This window comes from Pipra filicauda, unplaced genomic scaffold (assembly GCF_003945595.2).
Source record: "Pipra filicauda isolate LSUMZ 115617 unplaced genomic scaffold, ASM394559v2 scaffold1_size10287979_pilon, whole genome shotgun sequence".
NCBI lineage: Eukaryota > Metazoa > Chordata > Aves > Passeriformes > Pipridae > Pipra > Pipra filicauda.
In genome coordinates this window covers 2,563,066-2,582,235 of record NW_024104310.1, presented here as the reverse complement: position 1 = coordinate 2,582,235, position 19,170 = coordinate 2,563,066, and the positions used below count along the sequence as shown (strand labels likewise).

The 19,170-nt window shown below is 38.8% G+C and overlaps 1 protein-coding gene across 5 annotated transcripts in view; it reads right to left on the bottom strand.

The window, feature by feature from the left end:
- NRP1 (neuropilin 1) overlaps nucleotides 1-19,170 on the bottom strand; it is a 114,557-nt gene that overhangs the window by 34,289 nt on the left and 61,098 nt on the right. For all 5 annotated transcript variants that reach the window (XM_027717333.2, XM_027717335.2, XM_039380635.1 and 2 more), the window contains exons 7-8: nucleotides 18,365-18,531; nucleotides 1,018-1,173 (exon numbers count right to left, since the gene is read on the bottom strand). In XM_027717333.2, coding sequence (XP_027573134.1) covers nucleotides 1,018-1,173; nucleotides 18,365-18,531 — 323 coding nt within the window. The remainder of the gene's footprint in view (nucleotides 1-1,017; nucleotides 1,174-18,364; nucleotides 18,532-19,170) is intronic.

The following is a 19,170-nucleotide window of genomic DNA, read 5'->3' as shown; positions in this document are numbered from 1 at the left end:
CTTCAAAGAAGAAAGGTGTATGTGTTAAATACTACTACCATTTTGATTAGATAAATGTGGACTTGGCAGAGCATTTACAGATGAGTCAGGGACAAACCAGTAACCAAATATTTAAAGCTAGATAGCATTACACTGATAGAGTTTGATATTGTACAGCTCTTCTCTGTCTTCATAGAAGGGTCACAAAAAAGCTGTTCTGAAGGGAGGTACCACCAAACCTTTCCAGTTGCATCAGCCCCTGGCAACCTCTGGGGATGCTGCTTCCAGGCACATCCTGAGTGAGGTGGGAAGGGAGGCACAGCCTCACTGGGGTTATTCATGTGAGAGCTGGAGTAGAACTGACTTCTCAGTAATAAGCTTTATGCTCACGGTAGCGGATAATGAAGATTTTCTTATAAGTGTCTAAAGCTGTTTCATTGGGAGGTCACAGAGAGCAAATGTGCCGATAAATGGAAAGGTGATAAAAATCTATAAGGATGGAAAGATGGGCCTAATCATCTGCCTGCATGACCCCCATCACTGAGATACTTGGAAGTCTAATAAACCACTAATCACTTGCTAGCACTCCTGCAAGACAGCATGGCCACGCACAGGGAGCTGAGGTGCTGAAACGTTGCATATCCAGAACTTCACTGTAGATAACAGAGGAACACATTTTTTGAAAGGTTCTGCATAATGTTTTTCTCAAGGTCACACAGAAAATCTCTGGCAAGCTGGGAAAGAGCAGAACACTCCAGGAAGAAGAAACAAATCACTCAAGTTATGGTGAGTTCAACAGATAAGGCAGCACCCTGTACCACTTTCAGCTGCTCTAGGGTTTGCATAGACAATTTCTGTGGCCCATCACTGTTGAGACAATAGCTGGCTTTGGATTTGGCAAATTGTTAACCCTGATCAACCTGACCAAACCTCTGATACCTTACTCCTCTTTTTTAAACAGCTGATAGTAACTAAACAGTTCAACAGACTATTTCTTCGCTGAAGAATGATAAAAAAAACAAACAAAAAAATACTTACAACAGGTTTGTTTCCTTCCTTCAGTGTAATCCAGTCCTCTCCATTGGAGCTGACATCTACACGATATGTTTTCAGATAATATTCTTTCTTTGTTTCTTTTGAGATGGCTCCTTGGGTCCCAATTCCAGAAACAAAGCGGAGAAGGCCTAGATCTACCTGGGGTAGAGAATAATTTGTGATGTGAAGACAATCAGTTCAGAGGACAACAATACTGCAGAAATGGCACCCCCTCCACCCCATCATGTTTTACAAAGATAATAAGGATTTTGTATGAAGGAAATTGCAAAATATTGTTGATAATAACATAGACATAATCGCCTGTTTTGTAAACAGTGCCATCACAGAAGATGGGAAAATTTGCCTAATTAGCCAGAAGGGTTATTCACATGCCAGAGAATTCTCTTTTCTCTGTGAGGGAGCAACCAGAGACCCCATCAGTGCAAGTGGGAACCAACAGACTGCAGAGAAGTTACTAGAGAAATTCCCCAAGGACCAGTCTGGTGAAAAACCTTACTTAATATTTTCATTAACCACCTTGCATAGATGCTAATGAAATTTGCTAAGGACACAAGTCTGCAAGGCCTTGTCGATACAGAGGAGACTCATGCAGTGAGAACAGAGTGACCCTAAGGATTGCAGTATTAGAAATCAGATGAAATTTAATAGTACAATGTCAAAGATGTGCACTTAGGGAATGATAACAAGAATTCTGCTAAAACTCAGGAAATTGTTGCTTGCAAATAGAAGAGAAGAAAAGAATCCCATGATGTATTAGTTAGTCACAAGATAATTACAAATCACTGTGTGATTTAGTTAGGAAAAAGGCAAATTAGTTGCTTTTACTGTATGATGTATTTGAAGAAAACAGAAATAAGCATTAGCACAAGTGTAATAATTCTGTTCCAACTGTCAAATGTAGTGGACTTCTATCATTAGAAAATAATGTAATTTTGAACTTGGAGAAATGAATGCCATGGTGTGCACACAAATGCTCATTAGAGGTCTTCACTCTTTTTCACTCACTCTCTCTCTTTCTCCTTTACAAATGGACAAGTGATTTAATGCTAATCTTGCTCTTCCTCCTCGTTATTTGCCATCTAGATCTTTTCCTCATCTAGTTCATCATGTGGCATCAAAGAAATATCAGTATATTTGGGAGCATGATGTGGGGTATAGGAACACAACTACTAAAGTCAGTTCTGCTGGCAAAAGAAATCTTTGTCTCAGTGCACGAGTCCAGTTGCCAAATGGCTGACACTAGACACAAAACTTTCTCATAGTCAGGTTGGTGACCACAGCTTTGAAATGTCTGCCATTTCTGTACAACCCTTTTTTTAGCTGTAACAACAAACCAATTAAAATCAAATTCTTCACCCTATTTCTCTACAGCTAGAACCTTCTCTTTGTTTCCTAAAGCAAGCCATTTAATTTCATGATAAAATCACACTATTCGCAAAATATTAATCAGAGTAATTTATCCCCCTAAACTTCACTTGTCCAGAGTTCAGTAGGATAATAATAGGTTGAATTAACCCTTATCAAGTGAATTGTCCCATGAACGTCTCAAGCTTTTTCATTATTTCCAAAGTACACAGGAGGCAGAATATATGTGTCCTGTGTCCCACAGGCATCCTTTTTCCTGGATGTATGTCATATATCCAAAGGCGCTGGAGCAGTTAAATCAACATGCTCTGCATTCTCTCCCAAAAGGCTGAAGGAAGTGGCACTGAGGACAGAGGGTCTGCTCTTTCAATGCCCATGTCATATACAAGGCATTTTGGAGTCCTCCAACACAAGAATAGCAGCCTTGTGTGTGACAGATAGAACTGGCTTTGAGGGCAAAACCCCTGCCCCAGTTTTTAAGGCTGGTAAAGGCTATATCTAACATTTTAGCCCTTGTCTTTTGGGGTGAAATACTGCATCATCTTGGTTTTGTGTGATTAAAAAAAAAAAATCAGTCTTAAAAAAAATCAAAAAAATCCCAGCCTTGCAAAAACAATCAAGTGATTTAAAGCAACTGGAGAGTCTCAGATGTTAGATTGTTGCAATCTGAAAGTTAATGGGGGAATCTGGGCATCATTGCGCTGAGCAATCTCAGCTTAACTTCAAATGCTCTCCAAACTGTACTCTGCTGATTGTAAAGTGTGCTGCACTGAGTTATGTCCAATACCTCATTCACTTCTAGGCTGAAGTGCACTTGAAAATCTGGAAGTCTGAGGGAGTGCGGAGCTAAGTTATTTAAATGATCTGCTTCTCTCACAATCTGAAACAGCTCTTCAGTTTTGAAATGATTAGGGTCCCAAGCCTGTACCATTCCAACTGATTTGAAATTATTCTAGTAGGGGCTTTTTAATATACAGCAAGTACCTCATTGTGAATAAAGTCAAGCAATGGCCTATTACAAGAGTTCTAGGTATTTGAAGCTGAGCTAAAATTTAACATTGACGGCTTAGGGAAAGGTTTGATTACTTGATGCCTGAGCTAACAATTGGTACCAGTCGCAGACCCTTCAGGTGTCTCAGGCTTGTCCCATTAGAAAACTTCAGGTCCCCAGATTTTGCTTGGTCCCAAATTTTGGGATTCAATACATCTTCTTAACTCCTGGGCACTGAATATTGTGCAGCATCAATCTCACTGCCCAGGGCTCAGTCCTGAACACACAAGGGATATAGACATCTATCTTCACGTTCAAAAGATGGCAGGATTCTCTCACCGGGGGGGAGAGAGAGACTCTGAGAGGACCTTTAATTTATTGCCTACAAGCAAGGAAGGAAAGGCATCATCATTAGCACTCCTGCCTCCAGTAACTGACATAAGACAGAAACTACAGTAAGACTGTACTGGAGGAGGGATGTCTCTCTTCTTGTTAGGGAGAACTCCTCTCCACATAGATGTGGTCTCTCTGGGTCAACAAATCTTTATGTGCTTCTTGAAAACTGGAACTGTGTTAGTAGCAGTCCTCTCCTGGAGTGCCTGGAGTCTGACAGCTGTAGTGTTCAGCACAGCTTTAAACCCCTTGCAAAAGGAAGCTGTAACCCCAGACCTGACACATGCCAGGGGCTGTTTGTTCACAAACTGATAGAGAAAAAAAGAATAATATTTCTCCATCAGTGTAATTTTGTGAGAAAGGAGCAGTGCAAACAAGAAAGCTGAGGCTAAGCAGCAGAGAAGCAGAAGGGTCTCTTGGAGTTTTCAGTTCTGTGTCAGTGAAAAGGTCCAGGAGAGAGGTAGGGCTTAAGGCATTTTCCTCCCTTTGATGGTTCGCTGCAGTGGCCTCCGGAGAGGCACCACTCTTCTCCAGGTGCATGCAAACAGCATTGCAACACTGAGCACCCCTCTGTTGTGCCTAAGTATGTTTGCAAATCAAGCTCTAAATGTATTATACTCTTCTTCTCTAAGTAAGGTGATAGAAATGAATTATGTAGAACACTACCTTGGAAACTGCATGACACATTTTATTGGGCTGTTAAGCTCACCCTCATTAATCACTTGGTGATGTATTTTGTTTTTTGTTTCAATGTCTTTTAAAACCTCGCTTTCTATAAAATGTAAATATTGTCCATAAAACACATATTCTAAATGTCATAGGAACTGCTCAGAGTAGAAATTCAACTGTATCAACTGCTAGTAACCTTTGGAACCTGAAGGTAGCAAAGTGTGGCTGTGGTAAGACACAGCTCTTTTCCATGTTTTCCAGACGAATCAATGCAGGGGGTAGTAGCTCTGGAACGACTGTGTCACCAAACACGTAGGACTTGGTTTGCATTTTGGAGGCTTATGTTTATAGAGATCAACTCTCTGTGTAAGTTCCAGTCAAAGGGGAACCTCCAAAGAAGGTCCAACTTTTAACATGACCAGAGGCTACCCATTTTTCTCAGATCCAGGCTCCTCCAACTATAGTAATAGATAGTAATACAAATCTTTAATAACTAGCTTTTTGTTTTGGCCTTCTTGTCCTTTTTGTTTCAAGAACTTGTGTTTCACATTAAAATGACTGTGGAGAGAGGTGGTGATGAAATTCAGTACTTTTGAAGATGAACATCAAATGCATCTCCCTGCAATTATTTGACATTTAAGTTTCTGCACATATGATAAACAAACATCTGGTATTTATTTTAGAGAACACAAGTGATTTTGTATGTTACCACAAGCTGTATGGCTGTGATCTGAGATAGGCAGATGTCTCCAAACCTGAAATACTGACATTTCATTACCATGACCAGAGTTTCATCTTTGACTAACTGCAGTACATTGCTAGTTCTTTTTTCAAATTTTCATCACTTTCATTCTGATTAAAAAGCATATTTCTCTTGGAAAATGATGCCTTAGGGTCTTATCCAAAAACATAGCCTTTGATAATTGCTTGTGTTGCAGTGTGACTGTCTTTATTCATAAGTACAACTGTGGGAGCAGAACTGTCTATAGGAATGGACCTCTAACTTAAAAGAAATGAGGAGCATCTCAAGTGTGCAATTTTTTTTTCCAGGAGAGAAATGTTCATGTAGAAAAAAGTTTCTCTTGTTCCTATTTCTGAAATTAATTTCTTTCCTGCAAGAGCATTTTGCAAGGCACTAGCTACATATGAATTACTTCCTCTCTATTTATTCTGCAATATCTTTTAGCATCCAGGAGATATATTTTTATTGCTGTCTTACTGTCTCCAAAAAATGTTAGTAGGTGACACATTTTTAAGACATAGATATGCAAGGGATGGCATATGCATTTTACTAGAGACCAGTTAAAGAGAAGGAAAAAAATAACATTTAGCTCTGTACAATGTATCATGTAGCAAATCTTAGCAAACTGCTGGATAAAGAACAACACATGACGTACACGGCTTGAAATTAATATTGCTGCTTCCTGTCGTCATACATAACCATGTCGAAGTATGGAAGATCTTATTTTCAGAATGAAAATCTTCCTTGTTAAATAAAATACAGCCATTGAGGGAACTGCAGCAAGGGAGCAGTTTTGCCAGCTTTTAACACGCCTACTGTAGGTCTGTTCAACAGCCTGAGAAAATAAAGGACCGAGTGCTGGAGTTTGATTAACAACAGGAAGCTTTTTGTTGTGGGCATCTCTTGTGGCTTGAAAAGCTGTACAATCCATCACTTGACACAACATACCAAAGTAAATATTTTTAGAGAACCGTGTCATTTCCCTAGATAGCATACAGTGCTCTGAGTCAGATTAACTATTGTGATGCTTCACTGTTCTTCTGTCAAATATTTAATTAAGCAAGAGTTGATCTTTTTTTTATTAACTATTGCTTTTGATTTGACCAATCATGCTTCCTCAAGATGTATATACAACTAAGACTTAATTCCTTTACTTATTAGATTACAATGCTAAGTAAAAATGGCACAGGCTCTAGTAGAAATTCTGAAAATAGTTTAATTAATTTGGTTGGAAAATTACTTCCAAGAGTCTTCATCCTTGAAAGGAGTAGTTACTACAAGAGCACAACTCTTTGATTATTTACAGGGTGTAAATATTCATCCTGGGTTTAAGCGAAAATAGTTAAGCCTGTAAACTATCTCAGATCTTTGTGCAAAATTCTCAGTGATACTTGTGGCAGCTCCATAAAGAAAGTGGGGAGAAAATACTGCTGTTATTAAAATCTCTCCTGAGTCACTGAAGTCTTTCTCATTGACCCTGACAGCAACATCCTGAGAGCCCCAAAAGGGAAAGTAGCTAATCACACGCTTAACTTCTAGTCTGTGCTTAACAACTATCCCCAGTCAGCATGTTTTACTGAAGTGATGCTTATGTGACTTGGCAAAAATGGGGAAGCATGAAAGAAGAGATGAGCAAACATTCATGCCAAAGCAACAGGAATTCTTGGCAGCAAAAGGGAAATGAACTTTCTCTAGCATTTGAAATATATATTCCTCACAATCTTGACCTTCTGCTTAAGTCCTTTTCCGCAGCAGAAAAAAAACATAAGTGTAAAGATTCCCTCAACTGAAAACAAGGAGTAAAGTCTAAGGACGCTATCATGTTGAGCTACTGATGCTGGGATTGCAGTATTGAGTACAATAATTTTTTTTAGAAGCAGATCAACCAGTTTCTATGAGAGAGAATTTAAGATAGTGATGAAAAAGTGTGACTGATGAACATAAGATAAACTCAGTCATCATTATGGAGCTGGTTCAAGAAAGAAAAGATGCAGAAAGCATAAGAAAACTGAAATCCAGAAACAAAAAGGAAAAAAGAAAAGACAAGAAAATAATGAAAGAAAAAGCCTCTGTGCCTCTGACAGAGAAAAGATAATGCTTGTGTGGGCTGTGTTGCATCTGGATTCATGGCACATTCTCCCACTCTTATGTTAATTTTTTTTGCATAAATCAGAAGCAACTAATTAAAAAAGAAATATTTAATTCTGACATGTTCTTTGAACTGGTGTTCCATCTGGTTCTGTTTGAATAGTAAAATCTGCTGTAGTCGTAAAAATTGGCAAGCAGCACTCTGGTAAAGAGAAACAAAAGAGACTCAGTACAGCAGGTTAATACACTAGCATTTTAACTGGAGACATTTCCAGAATTCAGCAAGCCAAATTGCTCCAGTATGGAAACTATAAAGATCAAATGTGAAAGAGAAATGCTGCAAGTGGGCCGGGAGCAGCACTGACACTGGTACACGAGCTCTGTGTGATACTTGTAGTGTGGGTCTTTGAAGAAGCTTGGTTTACAAGCAAAGGCAATGCAATGCTCCCCTGAAATGGGCTCTCTCTGTTGTGTGAAATGCATCCAGTGCACATGCAGTGATAGGGAATGATCCTTATGTTATTCATTTGCAAGCTCTACCTTTTGCATTCATGTGGTGCTCTGATACAACACAACTGTTATTCAGAAGACTCAGAAAATACCTTTTTCTTAATTTATTTTTCTTACTTGAAAACTACTTAAAACCTGAACACCAAGCTACAATAAACTCTGATAACAAAGGGAGGAAAATGTAATCGTATTGGGTTTTCTATAGGCTCTGGGATCTAAGCAATCAGCATCCTATGCCATTCAAACCCTCTCTGTAGCAGTGAAGAAAGGCTGATTGACTCCCAGTGCTGCAGAAAAAGATTGTTTTACATCTTTCAGGAACATATCTTGCTGTGAAATATTACTTCTTTAAAATGAAAACCTTTGCTTCAGCACTACATTAACTTGCAAATGGATAACCTAAGACATGTACAATGACTTAGTCAAAAAAAAAGGGGGAATTTGAATGGCCCCTTTCTCCAGCTAAGATACTTAGGAACCCTTGCTGAGCAATAAATGAGTCAGGAACGTAATACTTTTAATTAACGTTTTCTGAATACTTATTTGTAATTTACATTTAATTTTAAACTTGAGCTTAATCCTGTGATCTGGAATGAAGACAACTATTTAGCGCAGTTTGAATGTGACCTTCCCCGGTTTGTGTTAGAAACTATAGAAAAGGGAAACTCTATAGCAATACTTGCAGAACTACTCTTTTCTGAGAAAAGGGCATAATTGTAGGACTTTCTTTCTCCTAAGTGTACTGAGCAACTAATGCACAAATGGGAAACAAGTAATCCAAAGCTTCTCTATCAGACTTCTTCACATATGAATAACTAGGGTTTGGGTAGAAAACACTGAATTTTGCCTATTAAGTTCTTTTGTAGAATTTTTTTTTTTTTTGCCAGTTGCTGTCCTGTTAAAATCAGAGGGTAAAGGCAGAAAATTATTACTGATTTATAATTTTGGTATTTTGAATATAAGTACAATATTACAAGTGTAAACACACAGTAATAACTTCTGCTTCTTCCTGTTTCACAGCATACCTATGCTAATGGCTAGGAAGCTGTTAAGCAAGGGATGATACAATATGCAAAATTAAACCTCTGCTGTCTCACACAGTACACCTTGATGGTGTAGATAGATCTGACAGTGCAATCCCTGTGTTCAGAGCCAGCTCCACTAAAATAAGTGGAAATTACTACACTCAGATATTTCTGAAAGTTCAGACTTTAGGTTTTCTATAAAAAATCACAGCAAAATCAGGAAAAAGTGCCAGTGTCTATGATATAACACTTTTTAAGCCTAATTTCACTGGCAATTGGAGTAGGCGTATAACCTGTGTCACATAGAAATGTATGTATTTTCTTGTGATCAGCTTTCTCATCTTGGAAAATCATCACAGTCTCTTTAAATCAGTCATTCATCCACAGCAGTCTGCATTCATTTATTCTCTGTTAAATGGAACTGTCAGTTTTGTTGCACCAAAATTCGATTTTCTATTTCATACACATTGTATATGATGATTTTAACTTACTACTGGGTCACCAAGCAAGTCACTGCTTTTTCAAAATATGAGTTTTTGCTACCTTCTTGAAAAACATCAGGTACCTGCAGTTAGATGATGCGGTGAGGGTACTGTAAATGTATGGTGAAAAATGAGTGACAGGCTGCACATGCAAAGATTATTCCACTTTTTCTGGTATGTCCCTCATAGCTCTGAGGAAACGCACACAGGTAGATGAAATACTTCTGAAGTTGTGATTTGGAAGTGCTGCTGCTGAGAGTGGTACTCTTGTCCCGTGCTGGTGGAGGAAGGGGGACAGCAGAAGGGATGGCACAGGCCAGTGACTACCAAGACAATTTCCCTCAGGTGCTGAAACAAACCAGGGAGATTGTCTGTCCCCAGCTCTGCCCTTCCCTTAGCAAAACACTCAAACTCAAGCCGCAGGGATTTCACTTTCAGGGTTTCTTTGGCCAGCTAATGATGCCTGGTTTGTGTACCCTCACTAGCCTATCTAAAAGTTACTCTATCTCCAGCTATGTAAAGAACAAAGCGATTGATTTTTAAGTGCTGTGGCTTTTTAAAATAAACACAAGGGTGTATTTTCGTAGTTAAGCATATCATGAAAGGGGGGGGAGCACTCCTGTGGACAGGTAATTTTTAAGGCCTGATAAGAGCATTTAAAAATTATTCTGTGCTATGTTAACCCTTCAGTCAATAGCTTGAAGTTGGTAGGATTTGCAATGGAAGAATCTGCTCCTGGGTCTGTTAAAGCTGAAAGACACTTTAGTCTTTAGTACAATAATCTATAACCTAGATTTGACCAGTTAAAATACACCCTGGTTTTATATGTGATAGAGCAAATTGATCCTTTCATCAGCTTCAGGGGATCAACACCAGAAATGAGTTTGGTCTAAAGCGTTCAACACAAAAGCCTGCAATGAAGAGAAAGACCAGACTATACAGTTACAGCTGGTTGGTGGAAGTTACGTGTAAACAGTGCTTCTCTGATGAGAAGCCAATTATTCCTGAAAACAGAGGAACCAAACCTCAGCTTAATGTTTGGTCAACTGTATTTTCTCTGTTTGTCAGTCAGCTTTGGAATTTTTTTCCAATGCCTTTTTAAAGACTTTTTTTAAAAATCCCAAGTGAAAACATTAGAGGTAAAGCCAAAATGAAATGAAGTGTTTCCTTTTTGAAATATACTTCTTTTTTTTTGAAAGAAGACAAATTGCTTTCTGAAGGGCAGGTATTTACCAGTTGGAAGAAATCTCATTTATCCTTCCACTTTACCTATTTTGCTACTGCTGTGAAAATGTCACCTAATGGGTAGAACAGAAACTGGGACAGAAAGGCAGGATGACAGAAAGACAGGGGAGGCAAATAATAGCTCAGCAACAGAAAATATGGAGCATGGATGCTGGGATGGGGAAAGGCCCATAGGACTCATGAACTCTACAGCTTCATACTATGGTGCAGGTGTGGAAAGAGTGAATAAAAATGCATAATTGTCTCTGCAAAGCACTCAGCAGTACACCTATCATCTCCAGCCCAGGGTCGGCCCCGTGAGAACAGAGACCTTTAGCTCAGTAATAACTCTGCTTATTATAACACACCTCAGCTGCGCGTTCCTACCCAAGGCAGTGCTTCTCGCCACTGGCCTTAGCCACTTAACTTCTAGCCTTGAGCTTTACCTCACCCTCAGTTTGACACCTGCCTAGTCTTGTAGATTAATTATTTCTGCTAGGCTCAGAAAAATCTCCTTCTGAGACACCTTCCTTGACATCTGCAGAAGGTTCTGGCTGCGGTGGAGCAGACGTGTTGCAGTGCCTGGTAGCTGGGTGGGCAAGGCTGCCTCAGACCCCACGGGGTCGCAAGCCATCTGGGAGAGAGCTCCCATACCAAGTAGAATGGCACGATGGCAGCTTGAAAACCAACAAAGTATAACAAATATTCTGAGTCAAGCCAAATGTGAACCCAATGAATGGAAAAAATAAAAACAAAAACAAAAGAGAGAGAAGAATAATTTTGTACAGAATTTTTTAAGTGGCTTTAATTTCCGTGAAAGTAAGTAAAAGTACAAGATGTGATTTAAAAAACAAAACAAAACAAGCCTGTGGCGGTTAATTTAAAATTAGTTTTAGTTTCAATTTAAGGATTTTAATTTCTTTATCTCCTGCAACCAACTAGTGAAAGTGAGGTAAATCTACAAAATTATTTTAGTAGTTGCTGAATCAGTGTTTTTGCCGGACACATTTTTAATTCACTATCTCAGCTCTAAAGGACCATCTGTCTTGCAGCCGTTGAGGGGATGTAGGGCCGGACTGGGAAGTGGATGCATAGGTAATTACAGAGCTACATACAAACTACCCAGATCTCTGCATAATGGATCCTCTGAAAGAACCGAAACTATTATAATGATTAGGCTGGTAGTGGAAGCTCAGAGGGGCTCTACTTCTGCTGCTCCTCCATATGTTGCATGCAGGATTGCTTGAAGCCACACAGGACTCCGCTCTGTATTAGGGCTGATGCTGAAACATGTCAGAGGGAGGTAGAGAGGATTTTACTCTAAACTGCATTTTGCACCTGCACTTCTGGAGCAATAAGGCTGCCAATGGTTTTGCACAGTTCTCTGAGCATCTCTTCAGCCTCCCCAGAGTGATAAATCTATGGCTGGGAACTTTCTGGTACTAAAATAGCTCTTAAAGCACTTTGAATAATCAAAAAACCTTCATACTTTGTAGGGCCCTTTTATTTCTCCTTCTCCCTCTTGTCTAATTTCAGTACTTGCCTTTGTGAAACTCTACCATTTATTCCCATGTCACAGTAAATAAAGGTACGAATGTATCCTGCTGGGTCAATTAACCTCGGTTCTGTGCTGTGTCACAGTCTGTACTGGCTGTGATTTCCAGAAAGGAATATTCTTTTGTCATTCTTTGCCCATGTGCAAAGCATGTTAAGGCCGTTAAGATAACTGTAACACTTTTCCACACAAAGCTAGCTCTGCTTTTTGTGATTTCTGGAGTGCAGTTATGAACTGTAAAATGACATGAACCAAATACTTGTATTCTAATGACTTGTATTCTAAAGTGGTAGAGAAGACAAAGGACTGACAGTTTTTGTGCTTTCATGTCAGTGTGCTCCCTAATGATGGGCAAGCCCCACCACAAAGCCTCTGAACTCCAGCTCTCAGGCAGTCCTTCAAAGGCCAGGAGAATTGGGAGGCTGAGATTTCCCAGTTTTCATGTTATTCTATGCAGTAATATGATGCACTTCACTTCACTATCAAACTCCAAAAGAAACAGAAATGATAATAAAAATAACAGGCATTGTTGACTTCCACTTCCTTGAGCTTTCATGTGAAATATTTAGATAAGCTAGCTTGGTAAAGTCAGACTAAACGGCTGTCTGATGTAGGAATAAACCTGTTAATTAAACAAACATGCTGCGCAGCAGCATATATAAATACTGCCTATATTTTTAAGTGAATATCTGATAAGGAAATAAGCTACGACACCGATAAAATGTCAAGACACCAAATGATGACCTGTGATTATTTTCAGAGGTGATATGGGAATAAACCTGTATTAATCTATATACCTGTATATATCAGTGATGGGTTTCGCTTACAAGGGAGCTCCTGGGTTTCGCTTACAAAGGAGCAAATGATGAAGAATGTAGGTTAAAATGTAAAAGAATGAAGACAAATGTGGAAGGAAAATTCCACCCCAGAGTTCCCTCTCAATTCTGGTGAAGTAGTGTATACATAGAAATGTTTTAAATCCATGGGAGTATATTTTCCTTCCACAGGAGGGAGAGTTAGTGTTAAGTAAACAACTGATATTTCAATCAGTGAAGGCAAGGGGGATCTCCCAGGTTGTTTTTTGAGACCTACTCTTACCTCTCTGGCCTTTCTTCAGACCCCTAAATGCTGCAAGATGCAGAGGGAGAATTCTGCACTGGATCAACTGGTATTCCTAGGGCTTGCTGCTCTAAAGGACTAGAATTACTCTGCAGGAGTTGAAGGTGCCAAAGGGATGGGTGATGAAGTGAAGACTGGCAGACAGAGGCCAGAGGGAGGCAGACAAAACCTGCTGCTTGTGCCAACCTCTGAGTCTGGATGTTTGCATATGATACCAGGTTTGTGCCCCGCTGCAAACTCCAGCAGTATAAATTTGGGCTGGATTAGCCGTTTATGTCAAATTAGCCAGAACGCACAACAAGGAGTTCACCTTAGTGTATGGCCTTATGTCAGCTGCAGAATGACAGATAGTACCAAATTCAGAGCATAATGTCTATTTATGTTAACCCCCTGTTAACCTTTTCGAACAAATTTGAACTGGCAGAGTGTGTTTATACCAGAGTAGTGCTTTTTGGTTTATGGCTGCAAAGTTTTGATCTGATACTAGGATTCTTAAAACTGGATTTATGGTTTTGTCCAACCCCAGACATAATATGAACTGGAGATCTTGTGTTATTAACAAACATGCTTTGCTCTCTGGGCAAGCTGGAGGTCTTGCTCACTGTTACAGGATAAGAGAAAAATTGTGCCACCCAGAAACTATCATCCAACCTCGTGGGAGTGTAAAGATTTGTGTTATACGCATTAGAAGAAACGTTATGATAGAAAACATACAGATTCTGCAGTAAAAGTACCCAGAAGGTGTTACTCCTTGTGAGTTTGAAAACCCACACCATTATGAGGATTGATGGTAGCAGAGGTTCCCAGTGACCCTGGTAATAGGCAATCAGTCTCCTCTCAAAACCACACACACATGGGTTTCAAGTATCTTTAGCTGAAGACACCTCTCTTGGAGCTCCCCTGACTCCTGTGCTGCCCTGGGGCTGCTGGCCACAACCCATCAGGGCATCCCTGAGGGGCAAGGGTTTGCAATGCACAATGGCTTGGAGCTCCTGCTCAAAGGATTCAGAAATAAGATGCAAAGTTCCCTAAATATAGAGATTTTGCATGTTATTTTTTCAGATGAGTGTAAATGTAACTGCTGTTCTTAAATGCGAACATTAAATCTACTCTGTAAAAACACAATTACTGCTGCCATGGCAGACATCAGTTGTCCCTTTTGAAGGAATGCCTTGAAAATGCAATCATAAAATCCCTGCACGTTATGGATTTCATTAACATTGTACTCCCCTAGGATTCCCAATTGCACAATAACAGGAGTTCTTTAAATTTTAAATACCACAGACAGGAACAATTTCACTAAAACCAGATGTCAAAACCTCGCATGGGCCTTCTTACTGGTTCTAAGCACTGAAACTGGCTAGTAATTGATACCTATTAACATGTTTGTTGTTCAGATTACATAAATGGAAACACTATACTATTTTTCCTGTGAAAGGATACGTTAATGAGGGACAATGACTTAACATTGCAATGGCAGTTCCCTGCTCTTGATTAAATTAAAGGGCTGTTTTTATTTTTTATTTTAGATTACGCTGTTTCAAACTGAAGGGCAGTCAAGTGTGCGAAACATAAGTGCAATAAACAAGTAGGCTGAGCTTAAGGTTGAGATGTTAATAACATCCCATATGACAATAAACTACCTTCATGCTTATTTTTGGTAGCCTTTGCCTCATGCATATTGTTATTCCATTCATATTGGAAAATCCACAGACTTTATTAATGTGTTTTTAAAGAAGAAATTCAATCTGGAGTGACTCTGTTTCTGATTAAGGAATGACTCCAAATTTCGAGTTAGACCATCAATTTTAAAAAGTGTGTCTGAGGGCAAAAATAAAATGGAGAAAGTACTGTGCAGACTTATAGTGTGACTGTGCTACGAAAATTTTAAATCTAAGCTTTGACATTTATATCCAAACAATTGAGAAATAAATGGAAAGGCAACTTTCGTTTAGCGGAGCCCTGTAAGCAGGTGGCACTCAGATGGACTCGGTAGTTTGTACCTGTCAGCCACAAAGGAGCAATCCAGTTTTTCCACCAAAGAATAGGTTTCAGGTCCACAGATGGAATTCATGCAAATTCATTACTAACAACAAGCCAACACGATTTTCCTAATTATTTTCAGCGAAATGGTCCAAAAGACTTCAACACCTCAAAGGAGACAATCATATCACATGCCCTCTAGACATCCTCTAAAGATACCAATCTCTTTTGGCTGCTACTTAACTGAAGTTTTCTGTTTCTTTTGTCTTAACAAGAACATTAACCTTCAAGGGAGAGGTAAAAGGAAGGGAAAGGAGAACTATATTATTTCCCTTATACAAAAAAATGATACACTGAAGAAATTAGTTTTTGGAGCTGTTTTTTCAAGCTGTTTTGCCCATGTATGACTGTACATAGTTCACATATATGCCCTAGTTGCATATGCATATTATCAATTTAAAGGCAGACATCACTGTTTAACCAGCTGCAGTGTGTGTGCAGGTATGGAAACCTGCAATTGTGAAAAAATTAATGATTAACTGATATACACAATCTCTGTCTTTCAGACAAGGACATACAGGCAGAAATTTTCACTTCAAAAGTTCTAAGTTCAGCATTGCTGTATCCTTCACCTTTTTTTCTTTCCATTGAATATTTTCTAGAGTTCTTGCTCTGTGCAGCAAAAATTCATTTATGCTGTACTGCACAAAAGAAAATAGTTCACATAAATGACTAGTTTACAATAGCACGCACAACAAAGCAGAACAAAGTGACCTCAGTCCTTCATATACACGTGCCTTCCTCCTTTTATAAAATGTTACAATTTTTTTTTCTATGGGTAATTTCAGAGTATTTTATCAGTTACATGTCCTTGGTTGTTTTTCTGTAAGCTCTTATGGAGACGAACATCTGTTCCCGAGGATATTTGTACAGAGGAAACAGGGGATCTCAATATTTTATCCAGACACAAACTTGCAATATGCACTTACTGCCAGTGGCATCAAGACTTCATAGAAGATGGCAGTTCACAGGCACAAGAACCCTGCTATTGAGGTTCCTGATGGTCTGAAGCCCTTAGCACCCATCTCAAGATTGTCAGTTAACAGGAAAGCGTTTAGAACACAAGTGGAAGTTCGAATTGTCAATGTTAGTATAGAATGAAACCACAATAAATATGCATCAGAGCCAAAGATAAGTTAAACTGTTGTACTTTGTGAAAAGCCAGGGGATGGTGTACTCAATCTCTGAACTTAGCTTGGTTGCTTCTGCTACAGAAGTTGAGTGGTAGAAACTACTAACAGTAGTCCCTTCACATGGGCCTTGGGCAGTTGAAGGAGATGCCCAAGGGTAGATTGCATGCAAATGATCACCAACTTCTTGGCTGATGTGGTAGCTGGAGGCAGCATAAAGCTGCTAAAAATTCTGCTCAGTGGTTGTTTCAGGCCCTGGGCGCTCTGGTTTATGGCAGGAGGCAAAGGAGGCTGAGAAATTCATGGGCAGGAGGCCTGACGAACCCTGAGCTGTTTTAAGCATAAACCCTGGAGTATCCTGCATTCTGTTGTGTCTGTTATTAAAGAAGTTAATGGTTAAAAAAAGTCCTTTGAAACTTTTTCTCAGAAAGATCTAGTTCTAAGTGAAAGGATTAAGCTATATATATAGGTATGTAGTTATCATAGCTTAATAAAGTTAATAAGCACACAGAACACATGAATGAGATTTGACTAGCTCTCTTGTTTTGATTATCCAGTCATAAATGTGCAAGTGACAGCAGAAAAGAGGGAAACAAAGAAAAAGTGGCAGTCCTTGGACCAGATGAAACACATGGAATTTGATTCTAGTGCATTCCACCCTTTTTCCATGTGCATTCCAAGGATTGCAAGTGGCAATGATTAATAACAAGCCTTGCACTTAGATAAGGTTGAGGAGATTTTGATGTTTATTCCTCAGTAATGAAAAAGGATAAACAGATTTTTTTTTTTTGCCACTCTGAAGTCTGATTAGGTCCATTGTACAGGATCACCATGTTGCCAGGAGCTCAGGATGCACAGGGGCCCCCAAGCAGGACACCTGAGAGTCCCGTTGTGTGCCAAGGATCAGAAATGAGAGATTTCCCCTTCTTTCTTCCCTTTACTAACTACTGCTCAACATGTTTTTAAGCTTTCTGGCAGACAGCAAACCTCACAGGAAACACCAGTGTGAACATTCGTATGGAAGGCTAATAAGGCATTGTTTTTATATGTCAGTTAGTAATTTCCTATAGAAAACAACAGAAGCAGGAGGAATGTTTAAAATCTATGAACAAGTTTTAAATATTAGTAATATAGATCTAATATAGTCAAGCATTTCTCTTAGCTTTTGCCAACAGAAATAGAATGTAGGTTTCAGCTAAGCAGTGTAAGGCAATGTACAATTGAGGCAAATCAGTGGTTTTCTTCATATAATGATGCTAATACTTGCCCATTAGTATAGGTTTTTTGTATTCAGCAATTCATATGAATAATCTTAAACTGTTCAGGAGTTATGTGCCATTAAGCTATGGACCTGATAAAACATACTAAAAAACAAGCCCAAACAGACTGACTGAACTCAAGGAGCCTCTTCACGGCAATAAATGTTTGCAGGATTTCTCCTGTACTAACAGAACAAAGCCAAGGCAGCTTATCTTGCTAATGAATGTTGTGTTTAAGGATGTGGAAGAATAGCCACTAGGCAGAGACCACTGAACTCATTCTGTGTGTACCATGTTCTAGAAGAGACATAGGTCTTCTGAGGTGAAATCTGAGTGCATGAAAACACTATGTTGTATTAATGCTTAACTGTAATCAGCTAGAGACATAGCACATGCTCAGCTTACTGGGACATTCCACTTTAAGTGCATGTTAAACTAATATTGACTTTTCCACTAAACCAAAATCTCTGTTATTTGTGCCCAGAAGACTGAAAAAACAATAGATGTGGGAAACAGAAGAATTAATCTTCCTGACCTTTTCTTTTTCTATACCTTTGGGAGTAAAGTCTTTTTCTGTGTGTCTAATAGGGAATATGAGATATTCACTTGCAATGACTCTTAAATTATGTAGAAGTACTTTACTGTGTTATTTTTTTCCTTTCTTTTTCATCCTCCACATTCAATAAACTCCACAGAGTATTATTAATAATATCTTTAAAATGTTATTTTTTTACCTGTATCCATTCTCTGATAGAATCTTCCCCTGGGGTCCATCCATTCTCAGGGTAATTTAGCCGGGACCTTTCCGAAGACCAGATAGCGCTGTACTGGGAGGAGACAGTGATTTGATCAGAGTGAATTTCTCCTGACTCCATACCTAGTGGTTCCATGCACTGGAAATCTGAAGAAAAATAAATTACCATCATTATTATGGTCAGCTTTTTGATTTACACTTTGAATAATGAGAACATTTTCCTGCTTTGAATATGAATATCTAAAGAATTTATTTTTATGTGACTTTGAATACTTTAGCAACTTTAAGTGAGGCAGTATTGGGTTTATAGTGTCATTCTTAATACTGTCATTTGAGTTGCCATGGCGATTCCTGCAGTAATAATGCTATACAAATATTTTTAGCCCAGCATTTTAGCCATTTCAATATAGGACAATAGAATTCTCTATTCTAGGCTAGCACAAACCCTTCTGTGGATTCATAACATAAAACAATGTATGTTCATCTCATAATTATGCATAAACTCAGGAAAGACAAACTAGATGACTGTATGAAATAATTTGATTTTAAAACTATTTACTTCCATAGAAAAAGTACAAAATGCTTAAAAAATACTGTTAAAATTTTATCCATCCTCTTTGGATCCTAGACATTGGAGTGAAACACAGCAACGAATTTTGAATCCAGGCCAGAAGATTATTGACCTAAGGGAATTACCACCTCTTCTGTAACGTGGTGTATTTTAAACGAGTTGATCATCTTCATTCAATCTTTTTTTGTTGACACAAAAATTACGTAGATAATTTA